The sequence below is a fragment of the Lathyrus oleraceus genome, chromosome 1, assembly GCF_024323335.1.
Source record: "Lathyrus oleraceus cultivar Zhongwan6 chromosome 1, CAAS_Psat_ZW6_1.0, whole genome shotgun sequence".
Lineage (NCBI taxonomy): Eukaryota > Viridiplantae > Streptophyta > Magnoliopsida > Fabales > Fabaceae > Lathyrus > Lathyrus oleraceus.
Window position 1 is genome coordinate 339,472,669 of NC_066579.1, and position 27,953 is coordinate 339,500,621.

At 38.1% G+C, this 27,953-nt stretch overlaps 2 protein-coding genes across 2 annotated transcripts; both read right to left on the bottom strand.

Annotated features, from left to right (window-relative positions):
- Positions 1–440: 440 nt before the first annotated feature.
- LOC127135091 (phosphoenolpyruvate carboxylase 4-like) lies at positions 441–2,042 on the bottom strand. Its single transcript, XM_051061907.1, has 7 exons — positions 1,907–2,042; positions 1,726–1,827; positions 1,509–1,655; positions 1,263–1,361; positions 1,059–1,147; positions 799–925; positions 441–710 (listed from the first exon to the last, which is right to left on the bottom strand). The coding sequence occupies exons 2-7, from the start codon at positions 1,753–1,755 to the stop codon at positions 456–458; spliced, it is 747 nt and encodes a 248-aa protein (XP_050917864.1). The 5' UTR covers positions 1,756–1,827; positions 1,907–2,042; the 3' UTR covers positions 441–455.
- A 582-nt stretch (positions 2,043–2,624) lies between these two features.
- LOC127105657 (CDP-diacylglycerol--glycerol-3-phosphate 3-phosphatidyltransferase 1, chloroplastic) lies at positions 2,625–4,461 on the bottom strand (the record flags this gene model as incomplete). The annotated part of the gene is made up of 6 exons (XM_051042858.1): positions 2,625–2,747; positions 2,840–2,896; positions 3,591–3,704; positions 3,838–3,888; positions 3,980–4,077; positions 4,161–4,461. Coding segments are annotated over 6 exons (729 nt in total), but the record flags the coding sequence as incomplete, so codon positions are not given.
- Positions 4,462–27,953: the final 23,492 nt, after the last annotated feature.

Genomic DNA, 27,953 nt, shown 5'->3' on the forward strand with positions numbered 1-27,953 from the left:
TTTTCATTAAACTAAATTCATTCCACCATTTCCATACATACAAAATCACCACTACAATTACAACATTACGACTTTAGCCCAATTCATACATTCATTTCCCACACTCACATTACAATCCTAATTCAAAACACTTGGAATTCAAGTACAACAATAAAAATCCACTTGAAACTTGTCCTTAACATACACAAACGCTCCACGACTTTCAAATGTCCAAAACTCCAATCGTAGTCAGATTCTATGAATCCAACCACAACTTGGTGGGAGAGGCGGACGAAGAGTTGCGAGTAGTACTGCGGTTGTGTATATTTCAAGTTGTCTAACAGCTATCTGTGGTAACCCAAACTTGGCCTCTACCATTTCTCCCTGCTCAGTAGACCGAAGTGTGCCCTGCAATGCACCATGGGAAAATTTTACAACCGCGTCCCCTCTTAACCTTCGCATCAAGCAGAACATTTTTAGAAAGAAAAAAAATTAACAATGATAAAGCTAAATGTATAACCTACCATCACAGATCCGGGTGGCTGGGATTGAATAGCCAGATATGTAGGGCCACCACCCCGGCCAATACTGCCTCCACGGCCATGGAACAGTGTAACTTTAATACCGTAATCATTGCAAGCAGCAACAACATCCTCCTGAGCTTTGTAAAGTTCCCATGCAGCAGTGAAGCGTCCAGCATCTTTACCAGAATCAGAATATCCAACCATAACCTGCATATACAAATTTACAACACTATCAAATGAATTTCACATGATAACTGTAACATAAAATCAAATACACCTCGGATTAAAAAGGTACCTCTTGATGACCGTTGTGATTCTTAATGACGTGTTCGTGGTACCAGTCTATTGATAAAAGTTTCCGGATAACTGAACCAGCTTCTCTTAGGTCCTTCACGGTTTCAAATAGAGGGACAACCCGCAACCTGTTGTAAACACGTCATAAGATTCAAATATTCACAAAACAAACATAATAGACAAGTAATTTTTCATCTAAAGCACCATTTCGATCACACAAATTGAAAGATAAATAAGTTCGACTTAAGGTTTCCTACTTACGTTCCACCAGGACATGCTCTTCCCAACTCTCCAGTAGCAGCGAGCCGTGCATCCTTTTGTAAAAGCTCAACTGCAAGAACATCACTTGCCTGACAATCAAGAAAAAGTGGATAAAATTTCATTAATAATTAGATAGAAAAATGAAGGATCTGAGGATTGATTAATGATTTAGCACAAGTTGTAGCCATAAGCAATTAGTCATACACTTGAGGCCATAGAGATCACATAAGCTCCAAGTGAATCACTCCCTAGTTCAGCAGCAATTTGGAATGTATCCAAGACTTCTTTAACATCAGCCGGGACCTAAAAAAATCAAGATACCAATCAGAAATAGCAAGAACTTTGAATAGATCACAGGCCTCGGTAAATTAGAAATATCACAATGGTGGTAATATAACTGGTCAAGACTCGGTACATTGTATAAAAAGTGAAAACTCTTAACTGTCTCACCTCTATACTGACAGGAACTAGTGGCCTCTTCCCTTTCAGCTCTCTGGTTAAGAAATCTAATTTCTTTTCTTCATCCCATTCACTGTAAGTACCCATATCCAAATACGTTGTGATTGCATCAAGCGTGTCAGCATGTCTCCCTGATTCCTGTAATACAGATCGTTTCAGAACATAGTTGATTACTACAGAAATGATAAAAATCAAATACAAATCAGACCTGGCGCAAGTCAAGCTTCATTAGAACCATTCCAAAGGTAGCAACTCTACGAATGAGATCAGCAAGTCGACCATCAGCTAGCACCCCGGATCCGTATGATTGCTGAAGACACGGAAGGTTAAATAGCAATTGTGGAGTGTGGACAAACCATTCAGGAAAAAGAGGGAATGAGAAAGAGTACCAGAGATTCATAGCAGAGAAGCAGAGGTTCCAAAAGCTGGTCAGCAGTTTCATAATAATCCAAAGGATCGTAGTCACATGCAACATCCTCAAGAAGAAGTTCTAACCGTTTACGGCTCCTCTCAAGCTGAACACACAAATTTCATGCATTTATTTGAATGGTGATTTTAAACTCAAATTGCGAGTTGCTATATCAAAACCGAAAATATGTGATTTCAAGTACTCATCACCGGAATCAATCTGAAGCAATACCTTATCCTTTACATTTCCCAAGACAACTCTATAAGGAGCAATTCCAGGAAGTTGAGGAAGCTGTGGCTCTAAAAGCTTCTGAAAACCGGACTTTCCTGTTTGGGATTCTGTCATTTTATTTAAATGCAGCTAATTGACCATGAAGTAAAAATGATAGACCTTCTTTAAAGCATTGCTGACTCGACGCAAATAATGAGGAACAGCTTTCCAGAGTGATTGCTCCACTATATTCAAACCTTGGAAGATAAAAAAAATGTTATTATATGCCAAGTTGTTATTTTTCTTTTCACGTGAACTAGAAAACCTTGATACTCGAGAAAATACAGAAAATCCCATCAGTTGATGACAGCTGAAAACAAGACTAAGCATTACGCACTTGTAGTTTAGAGCAAGTTATTAGATAAAAGATAACTGAAGTATAAGCCCGTGCGTTTAAGGAATGAGTTTTTTCACATAATTTTTCTTTTCATAGAATCTCTAATCTAATACAAATTAAACTTATACCTCGAGTCCCGGGTGGCGAGGAGGATGGCTAACGCAGTCATCTGTGTGGCTGTTTTCCACTTCCCCAAGTTATTAACAGCAACGGCCTATTATACCAAGTTTCATGATATAAGCTCATAACTTTGTGCTAATACCAGCTAGTTAATTCAATTTCAAGTGTACAGAAGATGAAACAGACCTCTAAAAGCTTACTATCCTGGGAAGCAGCCCATTCCCTGACAGCAGACATGGTAATCTATAACATGAATAAAAAATTATAAGGTATCTGATTTGGTCACTAATGCAAAACCAGTAAATCAGGGCAAAGTATGATGTCTCAAAAGCATAATGAAAATACACGAGTATGGCTAATTTACCATATAAATATGGATCTCAGTGAGTCAGAGAATTAAGCTTTTGGGTAATTATATACTAATTATGCATCACCAACATGCCAAAGCAAAATACAATTACAGGTATATACACAAGATGGAAACAAAATGTCACCCCTAATTAAACTATCAGAGATTTCGCTCCCAGAGCACCGTAGATTAAAACAATAGATCATCAAATGCTTGAAAAATCTCCATTCCCACACACAAACTGATTATCTAACCCACCTTGGCTTCGGCCCAGTTCACTCAGTAGTATGAAAAATAACATCATTAGTAATTCTTATTCTTTGACTGTTACAGTGAACACCAGTTTAATTGTAAAGGTAAGTTGGTGTAGTAAGAGTTCATTCATTAGTACACATAAACACGTTACAAACAAAACATCAAAGAACAAAATATGAAAAATGGAACAAAATAAAGAAATATAATAATACAAAACAATTAAGATGCATGAATTTAGTGATACATGAAGAAGGACCCTCACACAGTTCCCAGTGATGTAAAGAAGAGCTTATTAGTAAAGCATGCATTAGAAGTCAGATAAGCATTCATTACCTCTCTGCCAATGATGGCAATGGCAGGTATAGGTAGTAACCAGGGTGCTTGTGCAAACAAACCAACATCCAAAGGTCTAGTACATAATAAAACCAATGTGGCAGCAACCATAAGCTGCATTGAGTAGAACACATGCATGTTTAACATTATTAGTTTCAATACAAATTTTCTACTTTTAGATTCATTAACATGTGCCTTTCGGTATGCAATTGCAATTGCATCAAAAGTTAAGAATTGGAAGAAATACCTTATCAGCTACAGGATCTAAGAATGCACCAAATGAAGATTTTAAATTCATCTGCATTGCAAGCAACAAATTTAGTAAAAGAAAAAAGTGATAGAAGAAAAATATAGGGTTAGTTAGTGGTGTTTGAAATGAATTGAATAACCTTGCGAGCAATGTAACCATCAAACCAATCTGTAACAGAAGCAGCAATGAAGATTGTGGTAGTAGCTACTGTTCCTTGCCAACCATCCAAATAGAAAGCTACACAGAACACAATTATATACAAAAATAGATAAAATTGAAAATGAAAATGTTGCAGTGAGCGGAATAGGGGAAACACTTACTGGCAACAAGAAGCGGCACGGCGGCGACACGGCCAAGAGTGAGAATGGTGGGTAGAGTGAGCAATTTGGAAGATTGTGGTTGTTCTTGTTCTTGTTCTGGTTCTGGCTGTGGTGGAACGGTAGAAACTAGGGCTTTTCCAGAAAGCCCCAAATTGGCGGAGAAAGAGGGGGGTTTATTGGAAATTGGGAATTTAGTTGCGGAGGAGGTGTATCTGAAGCGTTTGTGTTGGTGGAAGTTTCTGGAGGTGAAGGAGTTTGAGAATGAGAGGAAGAGGGGTTTGACGGCGGCGGTGGCGGCGGTTGAAAACAAATTGTTTGTTTTAATACAAATACAAAAGAGAGAAAGAGAAAATAAAATGTGGTTTAAACTGAAAGACTTTAAACAGCGCTTTCTCAAAAGCGCTGACTAAGGTCTATATTTAAAAGCGCTTTCTAAAAGCGCTGTCTAAGGGGGGGTCTTAGACAACGCTTTCTAAAAGCGCTGTCTAAGACCCCCCCCCTTAGACAGCGCTTTCATTATTTTTTTAGAACATTTTCCGTGTTTTATTTTTATCTTAACCTTAGACAGCGCTTTCTTTTAAAAGCGCTGTCTAAGATGCGCTGTTAAAAAACCTTTTTGGCGTAGTGCACCTAGATTTGTTGACATTTGCTTATATTTAAGGCCAAAAAAATTAGAAGACTTTTACTTATAAATAAGGCCGGAGGGAGTACTACACTTTGTTTACAGATCCAAAAACGAATATTGATTTTATTTTGTTTATTTAGTTATCGTTTTTAAATTTTTAAATAATACTATTAAATCTTTTATAAAACTACTTAATTATTTCCATAAAGAGTGAAATATAAAATGAGATAATAAATATTAAAAATATTAAAAATAAAAGAAAATTTTTGTTTAAAAATATAAAAAATATATATTATTTTGTTTAAAATATAGTTTAATTTTCTTTTGGTGTAGCATATTAATTCCGGAGTTTATTTTAATCTTTTAAATTAAAAAATATTTATACTAGTCCTTTAAGAGTTCAAAAAAAAAATATTTACCTAAAATGAATAAAAAAAGCAATGGATGTGATTGTAGACTAGTTACTTAATAGTCAATAGTCAAGTTAAAAGATGATAAGATAAGGCTAAAAAAGTTGATGTGAAATTCAATCTTTTCAAGCAATTGAAAGAAATGTCCAATGTGATACACATTCCCTCCTATCAATTTCAAGGGGTGATGTGCTCTAATAAGAAAGTGATTACTAAAGTTGATAATAGAAGGTACAGTAATTGCTTTTACTATATTCACAAGAGTTAAGTATCTCTCCAAGATATCATAGAGATTTTAACCCTATAGTGTTTAAATTGGTGCCAACAAAAAAAATAGAGATTTATTAAATTTTAAGCAAAACAAAATATTTAGAACTAGGTATAAAAGAAAGTCTCACTCCCAATTTGGGCTTCTTGGCAACTCCGATATAGACTTTTCTATTTGACACCCAGGAACTGATTCTCACACTCCTACAATTTTTAATAAATTTATTTATAACTCTTAATGTATATTTCTAAACTTTAACAGTGTTTTGAAAGAAAAAGTTATTTTGCAAACTTATGTAGATGTTAAAAAACAGTACCTATACAAAAAAAAAACGATGAAATTTCCCAATTCATATAGTCAAGTAAAAAAGGGCACTGGTATGAACAGAATTTTTCACGTAATTAGTACAATTCAGGTATTCATTTTTACCAATTTTATAGAAAATATGATATATTAGATTTTTTCAACCCTTTATAAATTTAATAGTGTTAACTTTGTGTTTTTAAATAGTTATAAAAAACAATATTTCAGATTTATTTTTAAAAAAATAGCACACTTCGTGATGAATCATTACTCACGTTTTTAAAAAAAAGTCATGCGTAAGACTCAAGTAAGACAAATTGACATCTACATTATATAAATTAGAAGGCAGATCAATTGAATTGGGGCCACAAATATGTCTAACTAATCTAATTGACGCTTATGTATTGGTGTTCAGAGAAGACGTCAATTCATGTGTCCATGGGTTGCAAAAAAAAATTATAAAAAATTATATTTTAATAGGTATCATTTAGTATAAATAGAGGTGTGTTTTCTACAATTTTTCACACCTCTTCTCATTTTCATTTTAATCTTTTCTTCACTTGTTTTATAATGAGTAGTAAAAGACATGGGCATATTATTTTTTCGAGAACCAAACTCTGATGAAGATGCATTTTTGGAACATCTGGAGTTTCGAGAAACTTGAGGATAACTTGATCATTTGGTTAAACTGAGTGATTAATGATGGTGAAAGAATTAGAAGAATTAAGAGATTTGTTTCGTATATTTTTATTGCGGATGACAATGACGATATGCAATGTATGTGGGTTCCAATTAAAGATGACAATGATGTTAGAGATATGATTTATGCACCAGATGATATTATTTGATTGTTATATGCTCTTAGATATGTTATAGTGTTAAGTATTTTATTTGTTGTTTTATGCGTGTTTATGTTCATTTTGTTGTAACCAAAATTTGTTATCTATATTAAATTCCAAGGTTATAAAAAGATTACCAACATAATAAATTATCATCCAAAGTTTGTTCCAACATTGGGACAATGTTTCCCTGTATGTCCAGACTGGCGACATATACCACACTCTCTTTCTAATTTGTCAATCGTATCCATTTCAGTTCTAATAGTGTGTTGTTGGGGCGACCATTTTTCTTCCTTCTCATATTTTCGTTGTGCAGAATTATATCCCCTTGATACGTAGGTCAAAAGTCATCTTTTTCTACCACTAGGAAGCTATTGATGTATACCTCGAATAAGTTTATAACTTTTTAAACGGAAGATAGATGCAAGAAAGCATTCTAGAAGGCATGTGGGAGGCTTGAAACTTAATGCAATTGCACCATCCTCTATGTAGTTTGACTCGATAGTATCCATTTGGCCTCCCTTCATTATGGTTCATTGTCTCTTCTACACTCAAATTATATCTATGACGATCGAATCTTATAACCACGTGTGTGCTAGCTTTGATAGTTTCCTCCTTCATGACTTTCATGTAGCTTTCACCTTCAACCATAGTGGAGGAAATGGGAAAGATATTATTATTGTCATCTTGTATCACTGCAAAAAGTAATGTTCCATTGTGTTTTTTATATAACCATGTTACATCAATTTGGATAATAAGTTTTCAAAATACAAAACCTTTTATGCATGGTTGAAATTCCCAAAAGTGTTGATGGAATATTTTATTTCCATTAACACAAGTTTTGTCATGCGTATATGCCGACGGTGTCTCCATAATTGCAATAGTTCTTGGAGTATATGTCTTAAGTGCCACAAAATATTATGGAATTTCTTTGTATGAAGCCTTCCAAATTCCATATACATGTTCAGCAACCTTTGTCCTTACAATCCATGCTTTCTTGTACGAGGGAGCATAATTGTATCGTGTAATGATATGGGAGATTATTTTACTTGTCTTCAATGATGTGTCCTTGCTAACGAGAGGCAAATGTCTTGGCATATTATTTGAGAGCTTATTTTATGATGATCCTGCATAAGATTGATGGTAATAAAAATGTGAGGTGGATCCATAGAACTTATCTCCCAAGAATCACTTCTCTTCAGGTAGGACGATGCCACTCGAAACATGTGAAGCTCACTATGACACAAAATGATGTACCTTCCCACATTAGTGCGATCTACATTATAATCAACAGAGTTTTCCATGTCAAACTTTTTAATAGCTCGTACGTAGTTTTCTTTTGTGAGGAACTTGTCTCTCATTTTTAACCCATCATCCAACTGCATATACGGGTTGTAAAAAATATCTAAGGATGACTCATCTTCATTCAAGTTCAAATTTGTCAGGTGCTAAGCCGCAGAATATACATGGCTTGAAGGTATTTGCTCTTGGTCGTCATCTTCATCATTATTGGTCAACATATAATTGACTCGTGTCTCAATTTCTTCTTCGTCGTCGTCAATGACATCGACAGATATCATTGAAGTTAGTAGTTCATCTTGATCAAATATTTGAGATGCAACTTTGAATCTATTGTTGTGAGCATCAAGTAGTTCATCCTGATCAAATATTTAAGATGCAACTTTGAATCTATTGTTGTGAGCATCAAGTAGTTCATCATTGACTCTATTCTCTCTTTCAAATGCAAGAAATTTGATTTTTTATTGATTGTATATTGGGTAATATCGGTATTTGGGAAATCAAACTCGGACACATCATAGACATATGTATCTCCATTAATGTGAGCATTGATAATGTATTTGGGTGTAAAAGATATATCTTGACTTTTTTTGGTTTGAGATTGACCTGGGATTGGTTTGGAATTGGTTTGGCATTGAAGTGAAAGACCTTTTAATAGAGTTAGAAGTTGTGTCAAGTGATCAATTTATGATCCAGTCCAATTGGCACAAGCACTTCACAAATAAAGGAAAGTGCCAGTCCAATTGGCACAAGTACCCATGTCTGACTTTGATGCAAAAGTTGATGCATTGCTTCAGTACCCATGCCTACCCTTTCCTGACTTCGCTGTGAAAGTTTATTTCGCTACAACCTGTATAAGTCAGTCCAATTGGCGCCAACACTAAATTTTACATATTAGCGCCAATTGACATGGCTTGTAACTTTTGCATGCATGAAAAAGTTGATATATGCACTAGTCACATGCTAATAATTCTCCTACTCCCCAACAACCTGCATAATTTTCTCATTAACATTTCATTAATTTACATCACTCTCTTCACTATAAATAACACTCTCACTCACTTTATTTTCATCACCAACAAATACACTATAATCTTACTCAAGTACTCACATTCTCTCATACTTTAGCGCTAGAAAAATGGTTCTCTTGAACATGGGAGAAACACATAGAGGAACCATCAATGACATTATTTCTTATGTAAGTTTTAATTTCGCTACGATTGTAGTTAAATTTTATAACCCATTATTTTTATGAAAAAACTTATTTATCCTTTTTTTAGGATCCATTGAAATTTCGTACTCGTGTCCATAAATATATCATACAAATGAGTTTATTCAAACTTATTTAGAGTGCGTCAACTTTGGTCATGTTATCAAAATCATGTCATACGTCATTTATGCTAAATTTATCCTCACTCTACAAGAAATATTGAGACCCGAAACAAACACTTTCAATCTTCCAACCGATGAATGTACTGTAACACTAGATGACAAATGCGTGTTATTGGGTCTATCTGTTGAGGGTAAGGAGGTTAATGGAAAGACTAACCTAGTCAATTCAAAATGCAGGGAACTTTTGGGTGCCGACTTGTTAGATGATAATCTGAGGGGCCAAGGTATTTTTTTTACGCGCCTTCAAACTTATTACAAAGACATAATATTAAGCGAAAATTATACCAAAGAACAAAAAATATAAAACTAGATGTTATATTATGATATTAATTGGTTCATTATTATTTCCCAATAGTATTAGTTGTAGTGAACATATTATGTATTTACCTTTTTTTAAAAACATAGATAAAATAGAAACATATAGTTGGGGTTCTGCTGGTTTGTCCTATCTATATATCTCTTTGTTTAAAAATGCAAAGAAATATACATATACATTTTATAGATGTGTCGTTTTGCTCCAAGCATGGGGTTGGTCGATGTTTTTGTCCCTAAAGACCATCAGCATCAACAGATTCACATTTCCCTATGCAAAAAAATAAATTTATAACATTATTTTCATTTAGTTAATTTAAACTAATAACTCTAAATTATTCATTTTAACTTTTTTAGTTTAGGTGGTCCACCCGTGGGATGAATTACACCAGACGTCCTAGAAACTGCATCACGGCATATCAGAATCTCTTGGATCACCTAACACCAAACAATGTATTGTCACTAAACTAATCATTTGATAATAATTTATTTTTAATATTAACTATTTACTAATCTAATTTATTTCTCCTCTACAGCTTATTTGGAAGCCATATCTAGGTCTAGGAGATGAATTCAGTTGGACTGCATCAACACCGATAATCAGGTTCACCACTTTGGAGATGCACCATAGTGACCGCGTGAAACTATAGTTCGGTATGCATCAATTAAAAAACCTTATATTTTAGGTCATTTATACTAAATATACATAATTGTTATTTAATTAAATCACACACTAATGTAATTCAATTAAAATGTCATATATTACTTCAATTAAAATCCATAATGAAACATCATTGTTGACAAATTATAAACCATATTACAAATATTAGCAAAATACAAGTAAAAATGAACTACTAAGTATATTTGACCCCCGGGTTCCTTTTCGACCTCTTGTACTACATGGAATTTCGTGTCTCGACTAGCATGGCTTCTATAGTAGCCCTCCTAAGAGTGCCTTCCGAATACTCTTCTCTCTATATACTCACTCTCCCAATAGCCACAATACGCTGACATGTAGGTAACACATCAATGACATGATCTTTCCTAGCTTGTTCCACCTCTAATATCTCCTTATTAACGGATCTAAGTGGCTCTCCCTCAACATCTGGTGTCATTTAAGTATGTGACACTCTAAAAAAACTATTGAATGTAGTCATGTGCAACACTAAATGGTTGAGGAGCTGGAACACTATGTGCTTCCTCTAGTACCAAATGATTAGAGAAATCATCAAACATCACATTAATATCTCTATGGACGACAGTGAGAGGAGTAGACACGGTGGGGTCTCTTGGAATATCATGTAGAAACCCGAAATAATGCATGACTCACTCAGGCAGATATGGATAAATCATATGTGACCCACATGCCAACTATCATGAGTAGAAGGACATGTCATCCAATGGACGCATCTGACAATGATCTTTGTATGGTGTACAACATATATCATCTACTCTGATGCGGAGAAGAAACACTCTGAACGGTTTGATCACCTGATTCCCTTTGAGCAGGATGAAGGAGGAAGCATGTGGCCAAGTGTCATTGTATTCATCTTCGTATGACCAGTCGGAGATGCGTGGAAAGTGAAAGAGGATTCATGCCTGAAAATGGTACATATATAATATTAGTAATGGTTTAGCATAAGTGTTATGAAATATTAGTAACACTAAAGATGCAAATATATTACTATAAATGTGTTGCTTGTTGTCATATGTCTAGTATTCCAAATATAATATTCACTCAACTTAGAGTACAGATAAACCAAACAAACGGCCCATCGGTTATACTCATGAATCTGCTCGAAGTCAACGAAGTAACTAAGGTAAAAGACATCAAAATAATAAGCATTTTTGTCCGTAAATATGAATGTGTGATGACAAACTGCCATTGCATGAATTCGGCTGAAGGAACGGATCAAAACAAGTTAAAAAGGAGCAAAATTAAATAAGAAAGACCAAAGAATGAGGAAAAAATAGTTAAGTGTAAAAAAATTGGACTTAGTGAAAAATAAGGTGAAAAGAGAGCAAAAGCATGCAACCACCGGAATAATCATGCGCAACACACAGTAGGGACATAAAGGTTGTATCGCACGCGTGATGCAGGTTATCAAGCGCGCGATGACTCCTTTTTCTGGGATTTTTTTACACGTTCTGGTTCATTCTGAAGGCTATAAAAGGGGATTTTCTGTACTTTCTCAAGGGTTACGAATTTTGGCATAGAAAGTACGATTTTGCAGCATCATAAGTGGTTTTTTAGAGTATTTAGAGCCATTATAGGTCAATCCTTCAAGGGATCTTATATGCAATTCTCCTCAATTTTTTTTGATATTGTAATTTGAATTATGAGTAACTAAACTCCTCTAGGTTAGGTTCTGTTTTGATGAACCTATTCCAATATTGTTGGGCAATATGTTGATTTAACTTTACATTAATGCTTTAATCTATAATTATATTCAATTGTTTCTTGTTCGTAATTCTTTTTATGTCAGATACTCTTTTAATTTGATTTTGTGCACATGAGGAATACTGACCATTAGTCTATGTGTTGGACCTAAGGCAACTGTCATGCTTACGCTGGTTAACTAGGAATAGACAACCCATGGTAGTAGCTAGTGAATTAATGCTTTGTTGTATTGCCTTATCCGGCTTACGCTAGTGGACTAGGGATAAGAAGCTATGACTGGTGATTAGTGAGCTATATCACAGGGATTGGTTATAGTGGTTTTGTTAATTCGTTGGGGATTATAGTGATGAGGTTATTCATATAAGGCATCAAACATCAACAATAGAGAAATATGGGATTCTATACAAAACCTGATCGCTTCCATATTTCTGTTTGAACTCTTTGTTTATTTTTGCTTTGAAATCTGAAAACCCCTCCCATTTACTATTTTCTATGCATTGCACACTTTTTGTCTTGTTAAAAAGCAGTCCATATGGATTCGATATTTTATTATTGTGATACTATCGATACTTGCCGAGAAGTCATCAATGTACGAACCAAATACATGAGGGATGTCCTCAATGCACATGCTATGTGATGAAAAACATGTGCATCTTCATCATTGTCCTCCACTGCCACAACTAGGTGTTATTTATACCATGGTTTTAATTTGTGTTGCAGGCACTGCTGTTGCGACTATTGTGGTTGTTGCGATGTAGATTGTGGTCGTTGCGGTGTGAATTTATTTTTTATCAACATAAAATAGTATACTTTATTATTTATTTTTAGTTTTAGATGTTTTCCATTTCCTCTCTAAGTATTCATATATATATATATATATATATATATATATATATATATATATATATATATATATATATATATATATATATATATATATATATATATATATATATATATATAAAACAAATCACCATCATTTTGAATTTCTCTAATTCTTTTAAAAATTACCTTAAATCTATGATCCAAATAGGAAGGAAGGTAAACAAAGTAATATTTGTGTCATACCCCAAAATTTGCCCATCAATCTTGCCAAACATTCCTCAAGGCACTGACCTTAAAAGAACAAAGGCCCAACTCACGAGTGGCCCAATCCAGAAAATGGTCTGAACTGGCCTGCTCGCTAGGCGAGCAATTCCTTCGCCTAGCGAACCCTTCGTTATGCCACTCGCCCCAGCGAAGCACCCAATCCAGAAAAAGGCCCAAACTAGCTTGCTCGCTAGGCGAGCAATTCCTTTGCCTAGCGAACCCTTCGTTATGCCACTCGCCTAGCGAAGCACCCGATCCAGAAAAAGGCCCAAACTAGTTTGCTTGCTAGGCGAGCAACTCCTTCGCCTAGCGAAGCTTGCGATATATCAAAATTTTCGGGCTTCATTCTGAGCCCATTAGGTCACCACAATCACTATAAATACCGACACTTCAGTCACGAAAAGAGGGAGGAAGACGGAGGAAGACGGACGGAAACCCTGGCATAGAAACCCTGGAGCTCAACTTAGAGTATTCCGAGTAAAGAAACCCTGAAGGCCGCTCATCCGCGCCGAAGCTACCGCCGCCCAACTCCATCCGATACCAAGAGTGATCAGTCCTTTCAACATCGCAGCTCAGTTGCAAACAGGTTTGCGCATCACTACTGTTTTATGCTTTTAATTGGTAATCTCTACATACATAAGGCATCATGATTAAAGTTTTGGATATGTAATTTGATCTCACATGTGAATTTAAGTATGCCTGAATATCTTGAATGTTTGTCCATGTTATTCCTGTAAAGTTCAGGTTCCGGAGATCATGCTGCTATCAAATTCAAAACCCGTGGCCGCTCGCTAGCACATCGCTAAGCGAGCCTGTAGCGAGCATTCGCTGAGCCTTCGCTAGGCGAAGCAGGAGCGAACGAGACAGTGGCTGTTTTGTTTCTTTTCTGTTCTGCCTTATGTTTATCTAATCAAGATTCATTATAATTCTGCATTATTTGGCTTGACTTTATGACTGTTGTGTTGTAGTGCAATTTTCAATTGTACTTTATCTCGATGCTCTAACCCGTGTGCTGAATTGTGTAAAGGTTTACATATTCCCGAGGGAATGGCCGGCTAGGTATTCCACTTTATGTGTGGGATATCCTTATGGAGATGGATTATGAATTACTTAATTTTAATGTGGAGATTCATCCTAAATTATCTAGCTGATTTTAATGTATCGATTTTAATGTGGACCTAATTACTTAATCGATTATGACTATCTAATTAATTGTAAAACGTTGCCTTTAAATAAGTGATCTTGGACCTCTCTTTTGTTACCCTACGATTATGCATTATGGTCATGTCCCGCGAATGTGGGGATGCACTTAGCAAAGACCCTTCGGTTAAATCATCATAGTCCCTCGAATGTTGCCTTTGTCCCTCGATGACCCTTCGGTATAGCCTACGGTTAAATGATGATCGTCCCTTCGAATGCTAGGGTATCCTCACAACTGTTTCCTTCAATGACCAATCGATGACCCTACGATGACCCTTTTACATCCAAAGGATAAAACTACTTACTTCTTAATAGTAAGGACAGTGTTACCCTCATACATAAGGATAGGAAATGCCCGTAAAGACCTTGGGTAGGTATACCTCTTAATTGCTTATCCATAACCTAAAATACTTTCAACACCTCACACCTTTCAAAACCTCTTTTAGAAAATCACCACTTGGCATACATTCATACTAGAATCATTGCCGAGTTATATTTTTCTAAACTATTTTCAAAACTAAATGAGATAACCACTTTGTATACATTCATACAAGAATCATTACAAAGTTAAATTCTCCTTTTCAAAACATGTCCTACACATTTCTCCAACACTTTTTCAAACTAGAAAAACATAAATGATTAAGCAATTAAGAGCCCATGGATAACCATGGATACAAAGGGTGCTAACACCTTCCCTTTGTATAATGTACCTCCCGAACCCAAAATCTAAATTAAGGTCTTTCTTGTTCTTTTCCACCTTTCCTTATTGGATAAAAGAAAAGTCGGTGGCGACTCTTGCTAACCGCGACATTTGCTTTCCAAAGCAAAACACAAAAAGTCAGTTCACCGTATGACAGAACTGGCGACTCTGCTGGGGACTTACAAAGAGAGGTCACCTTAAAAAAAAAAATCATTTATGTTTTTAAATTGTTCATTCTTTTAAGGGTATTTTTGAGTGAAAGATCCTACACCCGGATCTAGTGTACCTTAGGTAAGTAGCAATAGATCATCGCGACTATCCGGCGTATACTGGAATGGTTAAAATGATGGCTACGGTTAATGTGACACTTTGGATGTCCTGATGTTCCTCATGTTTACTTGAGGAAAAATTTGGCTTCCGCGTGGTATCATCAAAGCATTAACCAGACCTTTAGAACCCTAATTGACTCATCCTAGCCATTAGAAAGTAGTGAGATAACTGACTTCGGTTCCGACTGGGGTTGGTTGATACTCGATACTACACTCTTTGAGATTGGACTTTTGGGAAGCTTTGGTCAACCACTTGGTGTTGCACTGAAGTGGACTTAAGGAAAGATCGATGATTTGAGATCCTTCTAGAACCCGGTTACTATTCTAGGACAGGTTGAACCAACCAAACTTCAGTGGGGAGGTACTTACCTATGGAACTCATGCAAGCCTTAAAACTTAGGAATGATTGTTGTGTGACTTGTTTGTGCTTGTTATTTATTCAACATCATAACATCATAACATCATAACATCACAACATCGTGGCATTGTACTGACCATTTCAAAGACTTTAAACATTGGAAACATTTCATACATTGCATAGCATAACATAGCATCGCATAACAGGTATTCTTAAAGATCAATGTTCTCACGGTCTGCCTTCCAAACAGAAACATGGACCTCGAACAAACTGTCAAAGATCTCCAGGCTCAAAATGCTCAATTCCAGGAGATGATTTTGAACTTATCCAAGGGGCAGGAGGAACTGAAGGCTCTCTTGCTCGAGAAGAAGAAAGACCCGAAACCTGTGAGTTACATTAACCCGGGAAGGAGGCGTAAAGGACAGGCTGCAGGAGTCAAGATTAGATTTCCGAAAGAGCAAGAAGAGAAGACAGAAAATGATTCAGGAGAGGAGGATGTTGATCTCTTCAACTCTGAGGACGACGATGAAGATTATGAGAAGGAACAGAACTCTCTAAGAGATGGCAAGTACAAGTTGCTGGAAGAACGTATGCTAGCTATGGAGGGTCAGAAGGCGCCCGGTCTGGATTTCGAAAGCTTGGGACTGGTCTCTGATGTGGTCATTCCTCGCAAATTCAAGATCCCCACTTTCACTAAGTACGATGGTGCGTCTTGTCCTCAGATGCATTTGAGAGCTTATGTGAGAAAGATCCAGCCGTATACCACTAATAAGAAGCTATGGATCCATTTCTTCCAAGAGAGTTTGTCTGGCACACAGTTGGAGTGGTATTATCAGCTCGAGAGCTCTGACATCCGCACCTGGACTGATTTAGCAACAGCTTTCTACAAGCACTACCAGTATAACTCTGAACTAGCGCCTACTCGGCTACAGTTGCAGAATATGACTATGGGATCTAAAGAAAGCTTCAAAGAATATGCCCAAAAATGGAGAGATTTGGCTGGCAGAGTCAAACCCCCCATGATTGATCGAGAATTAGTGGACATGTTCATGAGCACACTGACTGGCCCATTCTACAGCCATCTATTGAGGAGTTCCTCATTGGGTTTCACTGAACTTATATTAATAGGTGAACATGTTGAAAGTGGCATTCGAAGTGGGAAGATACAGGCGACTACCTTTGATCCTCCGGAGACTCCTAATGACATTACTGCCCCTCTGCCTAATCATGACGAGACTGTCAATGCTGTGGAAGATACTGATAACGATTATGACTTGGATAGCTGGATTTTCCCCAACAATTGGTGACGGACTCGACAATTGGAAGGCTGAAGACACTATCCCGATTTCCTTTAGTCAAGAGTAATTGTTATTGCTATGTTAGTGTTTCAAAGCATTGTGTCTAAACCCGGGGCACAATAGCTAATTTTTCAAGGGTTTTGTCATTTTCATAAGCATATTAACATTCAATAAATCAATGGACTTTTTGCATTCAAATATTGCGCTCTTTATCTTTCCTGTCATCTTTCAAATAAGCTATGTTTTCTTGCACACACTCACGTAATAAATTGCAGATCCATATCCACTCTGGATCCTGTTGATAGTAATTCTGCTACTGTTCATTATGGCTTTGAAAATCCGATCTACCAAGCCGAGGATGGAAGTGAGGAAGATTGTTAAGTACCTGGAGAACTTGCCAGACTACTGCAAGAAGAAAAGGTTATTCAGCCGCATGGGGCATCGATCGAAATCGTAAATCTGGACCACGTCGCCCGATTTAGCTCCCATTTGACCGCTATTTGCAAATCCATCTTCAAATTACTGAGACAAAATCAAGAAGTATCTCCAAGAACCTCTAATTCTGATAATACCAGTTGAAGGAAGACCTCTAATCATGTATTTGACCGTGTTAGAAAATTCAATGGGGTGCGTATTGGGGCAACATGACGAGTCTGGTCGAAAAGAGCATGCAATACACTACCTTAGCAAAAGGTACCGACTGTGAAACAAGATACTCACAGCTCGAGAAAGCTTGCTATGCTTTGGCTTAGACTGCTCGCCGACTAAGACAGTATATGTTGAATCATACCACTTTATTGATTCCTAAGATGGATCTTATCAAATATACATTTGGGAAACCTGCTATCTCCTGAAAGAGCTATCACTAACAATGGTGCTAATTTGAACAACAAGATGATTACTGAACTCTGCACGCAGTTCAAAATAAAACACCATAACTCTTCTTCGTACCGGCCAAAGATGAACGGCGCCGTGGAGGCTGCTAATAAGAATATCAAGAAGATCATACAAAAGATGACAGTAACATACAAAGACTGGCACGAGATGTTACCGTTTGCTCTCCATGGTTATCGCACTTCGGTGCGCACTTCGACAGGGGCAACTCCGTTCTCTTTAGTCTACGGAATAGAAGCCGTTTTGCCAGTGGAAGTTCAGATTCCCTCTCTAAGAATCATGAAAGAGGCGGGCTTAGATGAGGATGAATGGATTCAGACTCGACTCGATCAGATAAATTTGATGGAGGAGAAGAGACTTGCGGCTGTTTGTCATGGGCAGATATATCAGAAGCGCATGACCCAGGCATTTGACAAAAGAGTCAAGAGACAGGTGTATCAAATTGGCGACTTGGTGATCAAGCGTATCATTCTACCACAAGGTGATCCCAGAGGCAAATGGACCCCCACATACGAAGGGCCATTTGTAGTTAAGAAGGTATTCTCTGGTGGAGCCATGATACTCGCTACGATGGATGGCGAAGACTTCCCGCATCCCTTGAACGCGGACATAGTAAAAAAATACTACGCATAAAAGAGACCCGCTAGGTCGACGTACCTAGGCAAAAGTAAGGGCATCCCGGCGAACCAAAAGGGTTCGGGCAAAATTAGGGATAAACATATAAAAATGTACACCCGGCAAGTCGAAAACCTGAAAAGGTGGCTTGAGCAAAAAAGGGTATCCTGGTGGACTGAAAACCTGAAAAGGCGGTCCAGGCAAAAATTAGGGATTAAAGCGTATGACTATGTCCCGTTCTCGGTCAGCTTCACCCAAGTCAAAGGGACAGAACAAGCCAATCACTTCTATCCGACAGCAGGAGATGAGAGGCTTGAAGACATAATGACAGTAGGGGAATTAAAATCAATAGGACTTTTTCTGCATAGCTTTCTCTTTGTTTTCTTGACAATTTCCTCTTACTAGGATTTCTGTCTCTGTGTACACAGATTACCTGTTTATAGGCCCTCTTTCAAAATCAATACAATCTTATTTCCAAAAAAAAATACTCTTGTTTTACTTCCTCTGTTTTGTTTGCGTAAACGTCCATTGATTTAACTTGAATTAATATATGCATTTGAACATGATTGATGTTTACCAAAAATACAAGCATAAAATAACAATGGCAGTTACTAAAAGACTTCAGGATCGAGGATAAGGTCTAACCAGGCTTTCCAACCAGTCCGGTTACAAATCTATTCCCCAACAAAAACCAGCTATTTCCCAGAAGAGGTTGGCATCACCAGACAGACTGGTCATCTCTTCCATCCCCAGCCAGGCTCTGTTGAGTGTTTCCATCGTCAGACAGAAATCAAGTATCCCCCAGCTAAGGAAGGATCATCAATGCAAATATCCCCGACCAGCAGACTGAGATTTATTTCCCCAGTAGAGTCCCCTGGAAGAACGTTTCAGACGCATAGTGCATTCATTACATCATTTCATAACATATACATGCATACAATGTTCGCATTTATTTCAGACGCATAATTCACTCAGTACATCATTTCACAGCACACGCATGCATACAACATTCGCATCTCATGCATCATGACATGGCATGAAGCTAACTTTATTTTTCAGGTTAATTATCCTCTTGATACAATCAAAACAAAGGTCCATTCAGACGGACATCTTTATCAATTACATTCAGGATTCAACTACATCTTTCAGATATACTCCATGTCAACATTCATTCTGACATCCTCCTAACGATGGCATCTATAAGCCCATCCCAGACATTTATTGCAAATACAACATATACAAATACTATCAGATATAGCCTAGCGTACGGTTCATTCTGATTCAGCTCAACATATGACTCCTTCAACTCAGATGCGATCTAACGTACAGTCCATTCTGACCTTCAACAACTCCAATACGGTCTAACGTACGACTCAGTTAGACCTTCAAGTCCTCAGATGCTACCTAGTGTACGGTACATTTCTGAAGTGTAGTCTAGCGTACGACTACCCCTTTCATCATCAGATTCAGCCTAACGGACGGCTCATTCTGCTCAGAGACGGTCTAATGTACAACCCAGTTAGACCTTCATCTCCTAAGATGCTACCTAGCGTACGGTACATTTCTGAAGTGTAGTCTGGCGTACGACTACCCCTTTCATCATCAGATTCAGCCTAACGGACGGCTCATTCTGCTCAGAGACGGTCTAATGTACAACCCAGTTAGACCTTCATCTCCTCAGATGCTACCTAGTGTACGGTACATTTCTGAAGTGTAGTCTAGCGTACGACTACCCCTTTCATCATCAGATTCAGCCTAACGGACGGCTCATTCTGCTCAGAGACGGTCTAATGTACAACCCAGTTAGACCTTCATCTCCTCAGATGCTACCTAGTGTACGGTACATTTCTGAAGTGTAGTCTAGCGTACGACTACCCCTTTCATCATCAGATTCAGCCTAACGGACGGCTCATTCTGCTCAAATACGGTCTAATGTACGACCCAGTTAGACCTTCATCTCCTCAGATGCTACCTAGCGTACGGTACATTTCTGAAGCGTAGTCTAGCGTACGACTACCCCTTTCATCATCAGATTCAGCCTAACGGACGGCCCCTTCTGCCACTCAGACACGATCTAGCGTACGATCCGGTCTAATCTTCCATCCCCAGTGAAGTCACCCGCTTAATGAACAATTCACTCTGCTATTCAGATACGGTCTAGCGTATGATCCATTCTGATCCCTTACCCCCAGCAGTATATAACACACTCCGACTCCCCAGCGAAGTCGACAGCATAATGGAGGACTCACTATACGGTCTAACGTACGACCCGGTATGACACCCATGTCTTCAGATATCGTCTAACGTACGACACAATCTGAAGCTCTCATCATCAAACTCCCTGGATGGCATCTTTAAGCCCATCTCCATCAAGACTAATTGACAAGTGCAAATTTTTGGGGCATTCTAGTGTTCAATAATCTTCCACCTCCAGACCACGAATGGCGTACTTGCCATCCTAACTCTCTCGGTTCAAGAATATTGAACAGGGGCAGCTGTCATACCCCAAAATTTGCCCATCAATCTTGTCAAACATTCCTCAAGGCACTGACCTTAAAAGAACAAAGGCCCAGCTCACGAGTGGCCCAATCCAGAAAATGGTCTGAACTGGCCTGCTCGCTAGGCGAGCAATTCCTTCGCCTAACGAACCCTTTGTTATGCCACTCGCCCCAGCGAAGCACCCAATCCAGAAAAAGGCCCAAACTAGCTTGCTCGCTAGGCGAGCAATTCCTTCGCCTAGCGAACCCTTCGTTATGCCACTCGCCTAGCGAAGCACCCGATCCAGAAAAAGGCCCAAACTAGTTTGCTCGCTAGGCGAGCAACTCCTTCGCCTAGCGAAGCTTACGATATATCAGAATTTTCGGGCTTCATTCTGAGCCCATTAGGTCACCACAATCACTATAAATACCGACACTTCAGTCACGAAAAGAGGGAGGAAGACGGAGGAAGACGGACGGAAACCCTGGCATAGAAACCCTGGAGCTCAACTTAGAGTATTCCGAGTAAAGAAACCCTGAAGGCCGCTCATCCGCGCCGAAGCTACCGCCGCCCAACTCCATCTGATACCAAGAGTGATCATTCCTTTCAACATCGCAGCTCAGTTGCAAACAGGTTTGCGCATCACTATTGTTTTATGCTTTTAATTGGTAATCTCTACATACATAAGGCATCATGATTAAAGTTTTGGATATGTAATTTGATCTCACATGTGAATTTAAGTATGCCTGAATATCTTGAATCTTTGTCCATGCTATTCCTGTAAAGTTCAGGTTCCGGAGATCATGCTACTATCAAATTCAAAACCCGTGGCCGCTCGCTAGCACATCGCTAAGCGAGCCTGTAACGAGCATTCGCTGAGCCTTCGCTAGGCGAAGCAGGAGCGAACGAGACAGTGGCTGTTTTGTTTCTTTTCTGTTCTGCCTTATGTTTATCTAATCAAGATTCATTATAATTCTGCATTATTTGGCCTGACTTTATGACTGTTGTGTTGTAGTGCAATTTTCAATTGTACTTTATCTCGATGCTCTAACCCGTGTGCTGAATTGTGTAAAGGTTTACATATTCCCGAGGGAATGGCCGGCTAGGTATTCCATTTTATGTGTGGGATATCCTTATGGAGATGGATTCTGAATTACTTAATTTTAATATGGAGATTCATCCTAAATTATCTAGCTGATTTTAATGTATCGATTTCATCGATTTTAATGTGGACCTAATTACTTAATCGATTACGACTATCTAATTAATTGTAAAACGTTGCCTTTAAATAAGTGATCTTGGACCTCTCTTTTGTTACCCTACGATTATGCATTATGGTCATGTCCCGCGAATGTGGGGATGCACTTAGCAAAGACCCTTCGGTTAAATCATCATAGTCCCTCGAATGTTGCCTTTGTCCCTCGATGACCCTTCGGTATAGCCTACGGTTAAATGATGATCGTCCCTTCGAATGCTAAGGTATCCTCACAACTGTTTCCTTCAATGACCAATCGATGACCCTACGATGACCCTTTTACATCCAAAGGATAAAACTACTTACTTCTCAATAGTAAGGACAATGTTACCCTCATACATAAGGATAGGAAATGCCCGTAAAGACCTTGGGTAGGTATACCTCTTAATTGCTTAACCATAACCTAAAATACTTTCAACACCTCACACCTTTCAAAACCTCTTTTAGAAAATCACCACTTGGCATACATTCATACTAGAATCATTGCCGAGTTATATTTTTCTAAACTATTTTCAAAACTAAATGAGATAACCACTTTGTATACATTCATACAAGAATCATTACAAAGTTAAATTCTCCTTTTCAAAACATGTCCTACACATTTCTCCAACACTTTTTCAAACTAGAAAAACATAAATGATTAAGCAATTAAGAGCCCATTAATAACCATGGATACAAAGGGTGCTAACACCTTCCCTTTGTATAATGTACCTCCCGAACCCAAAATCTAAATTAAGGTCTTTCCTGTTCTTTTCCACCTTTCCTTATTGGATAAAAGAATAGTCGGTGGCGACTCTTGCTAACCGCGACATTTGCTTTCCAAAGCAAAACACAAAAAGTCAGTTCACCGTATGACAATTTGCAAGCAATGCATAGTTTGTTGGAGGCTGATGCGGTCCAATGCGGGCTGATGCGGGCGTTATGGCATTATGATACAATTTTTAATGTGATTTACAATCATATCACCATTGCAGCCCGATGCAGGTGTGGACGATATCGCAACCGCAATATTACGACGTCATCACATAATGTGGTTCTCAATTTAAAAGTATGATTCATGCATCTCCTCCATAATTGTAAATCTAGCATGAAACTCTTTGGTGTCATCCATCTCCTTTTGTGCATCACCTGGGCCAGCTCTCAAGTGTAGATGTTTTTGATTGGCTGCATTTTGTGTTAAACACTTACTATACTCTGATGTCTTGACTGATGTCATGACATGCTTGAGTAGTATGCTGCAGGATTAGCTAATACAGGATTTACTGAATGTCAAATTGGATGTTATGACATTCATCCCTGACAGCAGATACTGAACTATAGAATAGTTGATTTTTCTGTTATAGCTCAGTATTTATTTCAGTCTGTTTTTCAGGAGAATAATAGACCTAGCATATAGCCTATTGTCTGAATGTCAAACTGAATGTTATGACATTCATCCCTGATAGCAGATACTGAATTATAGGCTGGTTAGTTTTTCTGTTACAGCTCAGTATTTATTTCAGGCTGTTTTTTAGGAGAATAACAGACTTAGCATATGGCCTATGTTCTGGACGTCAAACTGAATGTTATGACATTCATTCCGGACAGCATATGCTAAAGTGTAGGCTAGTTAGTTTTTCTGTTTCAGTATTTATCTCAGGCTATTTTTCAGGAATCTAACAGCTGAGCTAAAATCCAGGAAACTATCAACTAAGCTACAATTAAGAGGCCTAGCATATAGCCTATTTGTTAGCACCCTAATATGTGGAAATTAGGTTAACTTGCTTAACCTTAATTTTAGGAAATTCAAGTACAAGGCCCAAGTGTTGCATTATAAAAGGATGGCAAACCTACTTTCAGCAACTCAGGGGTTTGAAGCGTGAAGAATTAATTGTATCATCATATTTCACTGTTGTACTTTTTATTGTGTCTTGTATTAGGTTTTACTTGTGAGCCAAGCAATTATCACCTAGATGATTGCATTGGACTAGGATGTTCATTGAGTTGTAATTGTTGTATCACTCTAAGCTTTTAAGTGTGAGTGTTGTGTTTCTTGATTAAAGCTGTTAAGCACAATCAAGAGTTGTTTGAAGTATAACTTCGCCATTGACTTTAAACTAATTAAAGGTTGTAATCACTGTGGTGATTGAGGGGGGGGGGTGAGTAGGAACTCTAGTCTTAGTTTAAGATTGAAATTGCATTGGGTAGGTCTTAAGTGATAGGATTAAACAGTTGGTTTAAGTCCTGAATTAATACTGCTTATAGTGGATTTCCTCCTTGGCTTGGTAGCCCCCAGACGTAGGTGTGTTTGTCACCGAACTGGGTAAACAATTCTCTGTGTTATTTATTGTCCTTTACATTTACCTGTTGTATACATTCCTGTCTGCGCAGAATTGGATGTCATAACATCCAGTGTGACATCGATAGTATGTTACTAGAATTTCAATTGGTACCAGAGCAGGCACCCTGCCTGTTAATTTCTGGGTGAGATCTAGGGACGTTACTTTCTAGTACCATGGACAAGGATGTAGGATTCTCAAATAGACCACCCATGCTGGATGGTTCTAACTATGATGACTGGAAAACGCGTATGATAGCCTTCTTGAGGTCTCTGGATAGCAAGGTCTGGAGAGCTGTTAACAAAGGATGGGAACATCCAACGAAGACAGGTAAAGATGGAATCATTATGCAAATTCCTGAAGAAGAGTGGGACAAAGAGCAAGATGCATTAGCCCTTAGAAACTCTAAGGCCTTGAATGCATTGTTCAATGGGATAAATAAGAACATCTTCAGACTGGTGCATCACTGTGAGCTGGCTAAAGAAGTTTGGGATACCCTCAAAATAACTCATGAAGGTACCTCCAAGGTGAGGATGTCTAAACTTCAGATGCTGACTACCAAGTTTGAAAATTTGAGGATGAAAGAGGATGAGACTATTCATGACTTCCATATGAATATTCTTGAAATTGCCAACACTTCTGGTGGCTTAGGAGAGAAAATGTCTGAAGAAAAACTTGTAAGAAAGATTCTCAGATCCTTGCCCAAGAGATTTTCCATGAAGGTCACTGCTATAGAAGAGGCTCAAGATATCTGCAATATGAAGGTTGATGAGCTTATTGGTTCTCTCCAAACTTTTGAAATGGGCCTGTGTGAAAATGTTGAAAAGAAAAACAAGAGCATAGCTTTTGTATCAAACACTGAAGAGGATTCAGAAGAAGGAGAGATTGGTGGTGATGAAAGCATATCAGAAGCTATAGCCATGTTGGGAAGACAGTTCAACAAGTTCATAAAGAAGGTTGATCAAAAAGGTAGACCAAATGTCAAGAACTCATCTTCTGACATCAGTAGAAGATCAAAATTTGAAGAAAAGTTCAACCAAGGCAAGGGAATCCAGTGTCATGGATGTGAAGGCTTTGGACACATTAGAGCTGAATGTCCTACCTTCCTCAAGATGCAAAAGAAGGGACTATCTGTCACCTGGTCTGATAAAGACTCTGAGAGTGAATCAGAAGGAGAATCTACAAAACATGTCACTGCACTAACTAATGTTTGTGAATCTGATGATGATTCAAGTGGAGATGAACTTACATTTGATGAGCTTGCTGCTTCATATAAAGAGCTGTGTCAAAAGTGCAGAAGTGTGTATACAAGGAGAAAAGCAGAAGAAACTCATCAGGGAGCTGGAAGCTGAGAAGAAGAAGCATCTGACAGTCATAGATGGTCTAAATGGTGAGATAACCGTGCTGACTTCTAAGCTAGATCAAATGACAAAATCCATCAGAATGCTGAATAAAGGAACTGACACTTTGGAAGAGATTCTAAAGGTGGGACAGAAATCAGGAACCATGTCTGGTTTAGGCTTTGTTAAGAAATCCTCAACTGAACGCAAAAGCTCAAAGGCTGAAGTTCAGAAAATCAAGCAGAAGTCACAACCAATGTCACAACATCAGAGAAACAGGAGGAGCAACCATCAGAAGAAGAAATTTCAAAGATGGAGATGTCACTATTGTGGTAGATTTGGTCATATAAAACCCTTCTGTTACAGGTTGCATGGTTATCCTAACCAGACCCCTCAAGTCAGACCTAAGCAGAAGGCATCTAAGCATAATGCCCCATCAAGAAACAACAATGGGTTGCTAGATTAGCTCACACAACTCTAAGGGAATCTACCAGAGAAGACTGGTATTTTGATAGTGGTTGCTCAAGACATATGACTGGTATGGAGAAATTATTGGGGGATACACAACCTCATACTACTAGTTATGTGACCTTTGGTGATGGAGCTAAAGGAAAAATCAAAGGGGTTGGTATGCTTGACAGTCCTGGAGTTCCAGAACTGAATAATGTGTTGTTAGTAAAAGGACTAACTGCTAATCTCATCAGCATAAGCCAGCTATGTGATCAAGGTTTCTATGTTCAGTTCACTAAGGAAGTATGTGTTGTGATGAATGGAGATAATCAGGAAGTTATGAGAGGATCCAGATCCAAAGATAACTGCTATCTATGGGAACCTAAGGTCCCAAACTACTCCTCAATGTGCTCCTTAGCCAAGGAAGAACAGGAAGTGAAGTTGTGGCATGGAAGACTTGGACATCTTCATTTAAGAGGAATGAAGAAGAGCATATCCAAGGAAGCAGTTAGAGGAATCCCAAAGCGGCTTATGGATGAAAGAAAAGTCTGTGGAGAATGTCAGGTGGGCAAGCTAATCAAGATGTCACATCCTAAGCTTGGACATACTAAAATATACAAAAAATTGGAACTTTTGCCCATGGACTTAATGGGACCTAGGCAGACTGAAAGTCATGAGTTGTCCTCACCTATTAGTCCTTTTCAAAATGGTGTAGTTGCAAGGGAGAAACATGAGTGTGTATTATTATCCACTGCAGAAGCTAAGTACATAGCATCTGGTAGCAGTTGTTCCCAACTGGTATGGATGAAACAAATGCAGACTGAGTATAATGTCACTCAGAATGTCATGACATTGGATGCGATTCAGTTTGAAAGTTTAAAGGGCAAAGTGGGAATATGTCTTCCTGAGACATTATAGCAACTAATGATGTTAGTTATTTGCTGTTTAATAATTCAAATTATTAAACATTTGAGAGTATGCTCTGATTGGTCAACAAATAATAGCTACTGCTCTAGCAACAAACGTTACCTCTTCCATCATTTCATCTTTCAGTCCCACAATCTTTCTCTCAAAGAAACTTTTCATTTCGCCTCTAAGATATTCATCATGTCGCAACAATCCAACTCATCTTCCTCCAAGAACATGTCTGATTCCTCTAGCTCTGAATCATGCAGAGAAGATCATGTTGCTGACTCTGCGAATGCGTCACATGCAAGAAGACCTAAAGAAAGTGTATCAGGCTTCTCCTCAGAAATCGCTCTTGATGAACGAACCATAGAAGGTTCCAGGTATGTTCACAATGCCATTGCAACTATGGTGACCGGAATACTGTCTGGTAATCATAAGGTCCTTGGGGTTTCCATTCCCTTAAACACTATTGTACCTGAGAATGTTGCGTATCAAGAAAATACAGAGCCCTTAGGAAAGAATGTCTCTAATGATGTTGAGCAAACTGATGCTCAAAAGGGGTCAAATGTTGACAAACCCTTAGAGAATGTGGGTGGTGAGGAAGTCCGTGTCACTCATGATGTCAGTGACAACCCTAACTGTGAAGCTGAAACTGTAGACCTGGAGGAATTTTCTGATAATGAGTTGTTGGCCGCAGTTGTCCCTAGCATA

Excerpts from the sequence above, each read along its gene's own strand:
- LOC127135091 (XM_051061907.1), bottom strand. The coding sequence starts at position 1,755 with ATGGTTCTAATGAAGCTTGACTTGCGCCAG. Across the intron at positions 1,656-1,725 it reads TGAAGCTTGACTTGCGCCAG|GAATCAGGGAGACATGCTGA; the intron begins GTCTGATTTGTA and ends TCTGTATTACAG. Across the intron at positions 1,362-1,508 it reads TAGTTCCTGTCAGTATAGAG|GTCCCGGCTGATGTTAAAGA; the intron begins GTGAGACAGTTA and ends TGATTTTTTTAG.